Consider the following 8,632-nt stretch of genomic DNA (forward strand, 5'->3'; position numbering starts at 1 on the left):
GAGTCTTTGCTACAAACTCTGATTTTTCTAATATCTTTGCAACCCGATGTCGTAAACCGTAATATTCAAACTATAATTTTGTTTAAACTATTAGGTTGAAAAGATGTTGTAATTCGAATATTTGAGTTTGTCGCAAAAACTAAATTCCTTTGTTTGATGTAATACAAGATCAAATGAAAGAAGGAAAATGTGCAAAAATTACTTTGCATCTATTAATTCCTCTCATGCTGAATACCTGAGATAAGATTTAAGAAAGATCAGGACTCTAGGCTTATCTTAATATCCGTATAGTAAACGTCTAGTATTCAAATCTACCCGGAGTAATTAGCCAGGTTTACAATATACTAAACCAGGTTATATTTCCTAAATCAAGACTCAAGGGAGGAAATAAAACCAGTCTATATCAGTCATCTTTTCTCTCATCAAGGGTTTCATTGCAGCTTTGCATCATTTTGCAATCATTTTATTTCGATAAAATTGAGTATTTGCCACAAACTCTGATTTTCTAACCCCCCTTTCACTTTCCAGCCCAATATCCTAAACCTTAGATATTTCTAACTATGCATTCAGTTTGAACAAATAATCTAAGTACACCATGAGATGGCAAGGATATTGTGATTTAAAGATTTTATTTTGTGACAAAGACTTAATTCCTTCAGGAGTGTCCTTTTATTTTTGTACTTTTTCAATTTAATCTTTATTTACATTCGATGAATTTTGAAATTCTACTTTCCCCAAAACAATACTTAAAAAAATAAATATGTCAAGAAGAAAATGAAATAAAACAAGATTTTCTGATTCTTATATTATTTGCAAATTGAAATTTTATAGGTTTACACCATGAGGTTGCAAAGATAAAGGGAATTAGGAATATAGGGATTTGGGTTCGAGACAAAGACTCAATTCCTTTTTGCAATTTGCAAAATTAAATGTTCTGCTAGATTCAGTTTGTGAGCTTACTTTATGTAAACTGTCCAGTCTGTTGTATAATGGTATAAGATGGCTGTACTGTCCAGTCTATTGTATAATGGTATAAGATGACTGTACTGTCCAGTCTATTGTATAATGGTATAAGATGACTGTACTGTCCAGTCTGTTGTATAATGGTATAAGATGGCTGTACTGTCCAGTCTGTTGTATAATGGTATAAGATGACTGTACTGTCCAGTCTGTTGTATAATGGTATAAGATGACTGTACTGTCCAGTCTATTGTATAATGGTATAAGATGGCTGTAAGTTCACATGCAATCTCAGCATTTGAATACTTAACTGCATATTACTCGGAGCTATCAAACATTCCCAGGCAGTTGCCTGCTCCGGGCTCCAGTCTTGTTCTCAACCTAGGCTCATCATTTAACCCTCTGCTTTCTCTTTTCTCCAGTATATTATCTATACTGGAGACTCTATTCCGTTCTCCAGTATATTCTCTATACTGGAGACTATTTAGATACTCTTCTCTGTTCTCCAGTATATTCTCTATACTGGAGACTATATAGATACTCTACTCTGTTCTCCAGTACATTCTCTATACTGGAGACTATATAGATACTTTACTCCGTTCTCCAGTATATTCTCTATACTTGGAGACTATATAGATACTCTACTCCGTTCTCCAGTATATTCTCTATATATTTTTCATGATTGTTTAAACTTAAACTTTTTTACATTTTTGTAATGTGATTTAATGAGTATAGTTTAATATTAGAAACTCAATAATATATTTGCTATAACTGGTTGACTGGGTGGGTTTATGTTGGTTAGACTCCTGCTGTTTACCTCACTAGGGGTCTAAACTAGGGTTTCCTAGTATAAATTGTTCATTGTTTAAACTTTCATTGTCTTCACTTTGCTCTTGTTGCAGTTGAACCAATGTTTACAAACAATTCACCATGATCTCTGCAAGTTGTGTTTACATTTCCTCTTCATATCCCACACCATAGGTTGGGAACCCAGATTAGCCTGGAAAATAAACTTTCTCTCGTGGTTCTATCGAGTTCTCGAAACAAAATTTGAGGCAAATAGGTCTAATGGTTCTTGATTTATGATCGGACATACAAATAACCATAGAAACAGATATTACTACTTTATATTTGCATATATATATAGAAGAATCAAAATCTTACTTTTAACAATATTTTTAAAAGGAAAGTATCAGATTGAAAATAAACGGAGGTTAGAGTAAAACGATAAAAAAACACTTATTCAATCAATGGTATAAAATGATTTTGAAGCTCATACATGGGTTCCTACGGCAAGGACGAGTACGTGCATTCCTACGGCAAGGTCGAGTACATGGATTCCTACGGCAAGGACGAGTACATGGATTCCTACGGCAAGGACGAGTACGTGCATTCCTACGGCAAGGACGAGTACATGGATTCCTACAGCAAGGACGAGTACGTGGATTCCTACGGCAAGGGCGCTGGACGAGTACATGGACTCCTACGGCAAGGAAGAGTACGTGGATTCCTACGGCAAGGACGAGTACGTGGATTCCTACTGTAAGGACGAGTACGTGGATTCCTATGGAAAGGACGAGTTCGTGGATTCCTACGGCGAGGAAGATTTCTTGGATTCCTACGGCAAGGAAGAGTACGTGGATTCCTACGGCAAGGACGAGTACGTGGATTCCTACTGTAAGGACGCGTACGTGGATTCCTATGGAAAGGACGAGTTCGTGGATTCCTACGGCGAGGAAGAGTACGTGGATTCCTACGGCAAGGAAGAGTACGTGGATTCCTACGGCAAGGAAGAGTATGTGGATGCCTACGGCAAGGACGAGTACGTGGATTCCTACGGCAAGGAAGAGTACGTACATTAAATAAAAAGACTAGTTCATTTAAGTTAATATATAAAACGACTAATATTTAGAACCAGTACTGTTTTGAATAGTGTAATACTATCCTTTATTAAGGGCAAAAGGGTGAGAATTGAGGGGCCCCTGGTCCCCCCTGAAATATAAGTTTCCACAAATAGTGATACGGTTTTGATCGGAAACTGCAAATGATGTTTTGAGTTATCTAGAAAATCAATTACAAATGAGATGAGAGGGAGGGGGGGAAAGGAAATGATATTCTTGTGATTTCTTTTTGATATTAAATTCCATTGATCGGATTATCTGACAGTTATTAAATTAACCTAAAGTGGTTCAGCTTCAATTTGATCTAAAGGAGGGTTGCAAGATTATTAAATATTTAAATGATTTCAGTATTTTCAAAGTATGAGATGCTCCCTGTGCACTATGAAGTACCAAAATACTTTGAATGAAAAACTTTGCAATAATATTTTTCCCGATTACATCATTCAAAATATTTGCAAACTATTTGCTTATATTTAATTTAACCGCCTTTATCTGCAATTTAATGTTTAAAATAGTATTGCGCAGTTTCTAATATGCTACACAGTACACACCTCGGTTTTGATTTTTACTTTTTATGTGTTAAATTATATTTGATATTTTTGTTTATTTTATTGTTTTTTCGTTGTCCTTTATATGCTTACAATTTGTTTAAAGTTAATTTCTCGAATACTTGATAAATATTTGTGGTTTGCACTCTGTTCTTTATTTAGTTCTTGGCAATATATTATTTATTGTGTTGTTGTGTTCTTTGTTATCTATCTTTGATAAGTATTTCTTATTGTGTTGTGTTCTCTGTTCTTTCTTTAGTGACCACTATTGGCAATGTATATATATTTTTATTGTGTTGTTGTGTTCTCTGTTCTCTAGTTGGCAATATATTATTTATTGTGTTTTTGTGTCCTCTGTTCTCTAGTTGGCAATATATTATTCATTGTGTTGTTGTGTTCTCTGTTCTCTAGTTGGCAATATATTATTTATTGTGTTGTTGTGTTCTCTGTTCTCTAGTTGGCAGTATATTATTTATTGTGTTGTTGTGTTCTCTGTTCTCTAGTTGGTAATATATTATTTATTGTGTTGTTGTGTTCTCTGTTCTGATGAATGAAAACCGCAATTAAGCTGGCACACTTTTTGTTTCGATTAGCTTTGGATTAGGTTTGTTTTTGAATTGAGCAAATTAAGATTTTGAAGGCTGGCATAATGTAGCAAGCTGAGAAGGAAGCAAGGATTGGATTGATCTGAAACGTTCAGAATCATAGTCGGATTGGAAATTATTTGTAAAAAAGAAAATTAGAAAGCGGTCCGGATTTGAACTGTAAAGCATATTGAAGAAAAAAAGGAAAATTTATTTAAAAAAGGAAATGGATTAATAAAATAAAAATGTTCTAAATTATGAAAATGGATTTATTATATGAAAATGGATCTAAAAACTGAAAATGTACCAATAAAATGAAAATGGATCTATAAAATAAAAATGGATATAAAAAAAGAAAATAAATTTAAAAACTGAAAATGTATCAATGAAATGAAAATGGATCTATAAAATAAACATGGATCTATAAAATGAAAATGGATCTATAAAATGAAAATGGATATAAAAAAAGAAAAAGGAATTTAAAACTGAAAATATATCAATGAAATGAAAATGGATCTATAAAATGAAAATGGATCTAAAAATGAAAATGAATTTAAAAAATGAATATGTATTTAAAAATGAAAATGTATTAAAAACTGAAAATGTATCAATAAAATGAAAATGGATCTACAAGATGTAAGTTGATCTATACAATGAAAATGGATCTACAAGATGTAAGTTGATCTATACAATGAAAACGAATTACAGAATTTAAAAACTAAAAATGTATCTTTAAAATGAAAATTACAAAAAGTGAAAATGTTTCTGTATAAAATGAAATGATTCTATGAAATAAATCGTAATTTTGTGTAAAATGTAGTTTGCTTGAGCAAGTTTAGACAAGGGTTGTAAATAAAATTGCTGGTTGTGGTTGCGGGGTTTAAAATGGGGAAAAGAGAGAGAGAAGATAAAGGTAAGAAAGAAGGTAAAGGGAAGAGAGAAGGTAAAGGAAAGAAAGATGGTAAAGAGAAGAGATAAGGTAAAAGAAAAAGAGAATGAGAGAAGATTTAAAGGTTAATGTCTCCATCTATCATAGTTTATTTTCCTACTTACAATTATGTCTCTTTCCTTTCTCATTTCCTCCGTCACATTCTCATCATTTTTCCACTTCTTCCTCACCTTCCTTCTTCACCTAGATTTAACCCCAATCCCCCTTCCATAGTTAACCCTTTATCTTTATACATAGTTCCCCTTTATCTTTATACATAGTTCTAGCCATTATCCCTGAATTCTTGAAACCATTTCCTGTCTCTTTTTGTTAAATTTACTAACAGAATACCAAATTTTAAATTCAAGGCGTCTCATGGAGACGAACTTACTCCCAGAGTTAATCAGCCAATATGGACTAAAACGCAAAACCAGACGTATGGTAATAATCCTAATAGCTTTATTTAAAAGTAGCTTGGAAACCCAGCTTTTCCCATAGTTACTCCCACCGTTTACTTGCACTTGGTCGTAAATTAAGGTTTTAGCTATTTTTCCCTAAACGCAGGTCGAACCACTCAATTTAGAGTCTCTATACCAAGTTAAGAACATTCCCGTGGTTCTACCGATTTCCAAAATACAAATTTGAGGCAAATCAGTCTAGGGGTTCATGAGTGATGATCGGAAATCCAAACAAACAAACAAAGATTACTACTTTATATATAAAGATAAAGGTTAAAACGTTTCAACTTTTTTTCTTCTGAATTATTTTTGGAGAGCCTGTAAATGGTGATGTAGAGCACGTGAAAACTATATTCTAGGATGGGTTCCGATTATCTCTGGTATCTAAATATGTATCTATATCTGTATCTAGGTTCAGGATCAGATGTCAAGGTCTGAAATATAATCTTTGAATGCTGTTATTACCCACCTCCCTACCTCGCCTAAACCCCCACCCCTGATATTCGTGGTTTCTGCTCATCCCTAGAGCACTCAAGAATCAACAAAAACTTAACTTTTCCATCAAATTCAAGTTCAATTCAACGCTGATGAAATTCTTCAGAGTTTTTGCTTCAATAGCTTCCAGGATAGTTTGAGCTGAAGAATGGGTTGAGGGTGTGGGAGGATTCGGAGCAGGATAGGAATGATATTAATCAGAGCATGATAAAGAAGCTAGAGAAGGATAGAGTAGAGCAGAAAAGAAAAACCTATAATAGTATAGTATAGACAACCCAGAGCAGGATAAAGAACCTGGTGTTGGATTCAGTAGAATAGGATAGAACATCCAGAACAGGATAGTATATCTAACCCAGAGCAGGATAAAGAACCTGGACAAGGATTGAGATAAATAGGATAGAAAACTTATAACAGGATAGTTTAGACAACCACAACAGGATAACGAACCTAGGGAAGGATAGCATAGAGCAGGATAGAAAACTCATACTAGTATCGTACAATCAGCCCAGAGCCGGGCAATGAACCTGGAGAAGGATAGAGAAGAGCAGAATAGAAAACCCAAACCAGGATAGCATGACAACCCATAGCAGGATAAAGAACCTGGATTAGAATAGAGTAGAGTAAGATACAAAACCCAGAATAGGACTAGGATTAAAAAAAACAGAGCAGAACAGGATATAGATCCCAGAGCAGGATAGAATATAGATCCCAGAGCTGGATAGGATAGAGAACCCTGAGTAGGATGGGATAGATAGCCCTGAGTAGGATAGGATAGAGAACCCATAGTAGGATGGGATATAGATCCCAGAGCAGGATAGGATAGAGAACCCTGATTTAGATGGGATAGATAACCCTGAGTAGGATAGGGTAAAGAACCAAGAGCAGGATAGGATAGAAAACCCAGAGTAGGATAGAATAAAGAACCCAGAGCAGGATAGTATAGAGAACCCAGAGCAAGATAGTATAGAAAACCAAGAGTAGGATATGATAGAGAACTCAGATTCGGATAGTATTAAGAACCCAGAGCAGAATAGGATTGAGAACCCAGAGCAGGATAGGATGGAGAACTCAGAGTCGGATAGTAATGAGAACCCAGACTGGGATGGGATACGAAACCCACAGTACGATTGGAATGAGAACCCAGAGTAGAAATGAAAATAAAAACAAAGAGCAGGATAGAACAGAAAATCCATAGTTGGATAGGATGGAAAACCCAGAGTAGGAAAGGATAGAGATCCCAGAGCAGGATAGGATAGAGAGCCCAGAGTAAGATAGTAGGAAACCAAGAGTAAATTGGACAGATAACTCAGAGTCGAATAGTATAGAGAACCCAGAGCAGGATATGATAGAGAACCCAGAGCAGGATAGAATAGATAACTCAGAGTAGGATAGGATAGAGAACCCAGAGTAGACTAGAATCCTTGATTGAAAATGTAACGGAGGATAGGATAAAGAATCCAGAGAAGACCTAAAGTAGGCTAAAAAAGATGTAAATAGGAAAAAAAGAAGATAGAATAATAGGATACTAGGATAGAGTACAACAGAACTATGTGAATGCAGTCCTGAGATTAAACAAGGGTTTAACAACCGTAAATACAATAAAGAAGAGGTCTATAAAACCTGAGATAAGAATTTAGAAAGCGAACCTCAGTTGGTCAATAGATCAAAATAGTTTTATATAAACAGGGTTTCCTTTTCCTAATTTTATATCTAGTTGGACAATAGATCAAAATAGTTTTATATAAAACAGGGTTTACTTTTCCTAATTTTATATCTAACCTCAGTTGGACAATAGATCAAAATATTTTTATATAAACAGGGTTTCCTTTTCCTAATTTTATATTTAGTTGGACAATAGATCAAAATAGTTTTATATAAAACAGGGTTTACTTTTCCTAATTTTATATCTAACCTCAGTTGGACCATAGATCAAAATAGTTTTATATAAACCAGGGTTTCCTTTTCCTAATTTTATATCTAACCTCAGTTGGTCAATAGATCAAAATAGTTTTATATAAACCAGGATTTCCTTTTTCCTAATTTTATATCTAACCTCAGTTGGTCAATAGATCAAAATAGTTTTATATGAAACATGGTTTCCTTTTCCTAATTTTATATTTTCTCCTTTTTCTTTAACTGCTTCACTTTCTCATTAAAGAGAAAAAAGGCTTAAACAGAGATCACAAAAAAAAGAAGTGAAATAAAGATGAAACACAATATTAAATAGAAACAATAATAACAAAATATTAAAAAATATATTTTATCTTCTCTTTATTATTATTCATCATTCTACCTGTATCTCAGAGAGGCGATAGTTGTAGATCAAGGAGTAGGAAGAGAACAACAAGTTTTTGTTCTAGTTTGAGATTGAGATGTTTCTCCGTTGTGTTCCATCATTTCTTCATATTCATCTTGTTCTTGTGTTTAATGCAGCTGTATAGACCTGTTTTCAACCATTATTCATTGCATTCAGTACAGGGTCATATTCTACACTTAGTACACACAATATTCAGTACAGGGTCATATTCTACACCTAGTACACACAATATTCAGTACAGGGTCATATTCTACAATTAGTACACATACAATATTCAGTACAGGGCCATATTCTACACTTAGTACACACAATATTCAGTACAGGGTCATATTCTACATTTAGTACACATAATACTCAGTACAGGATCATTATTCAGTACAGGGTCATATTCTACACTTAGTACACACAATATTCAGTACAGGGTCATATTCTACATTTAGT

General features: G+C 34.0%; 1 protein-coding gene across 1 annotated transcript; it reads left to right on the forward strand.

The window, feature by feature from the left end:
- The first annotated feature begins 2,239 nt into the window (after positions 1-2,239).
- LOC111699605 (stress protein DDR48-like) lies at positions 2,240-2,822 on the forward strand. Its single transcript, XM_023470314.1, has 2 exons — positions 2,240-2,458; positions 2,508-2,822. The coding sequence occupies exons 1-2, from the start codon at positions 2,240-2,242 to the stop codon at positions 2,820-2,822; spliced, it is 534 nt and encodes a 177-aa protein (XP_023326082.1).
- The last annotated feature ends 5,810 nt before the right edge of the window (positions 2,823-8,632 follow it).

Source organism: Eurytemora carolleeae, unplaced genomic scaffold (genome assembly GCF_000591075.1).
Source record: "Eurytemora carolleeae unplaced genomic scaffold, Eaff_2.0 scaffold293, whole genome shotgun sequence".
Lineage (NCBI taxonomy): Eukaryota > Metazoa > Arthropoda > Copepoda > Calanoida > Temoridae > Eurytemora > Eurytemora carolleeae.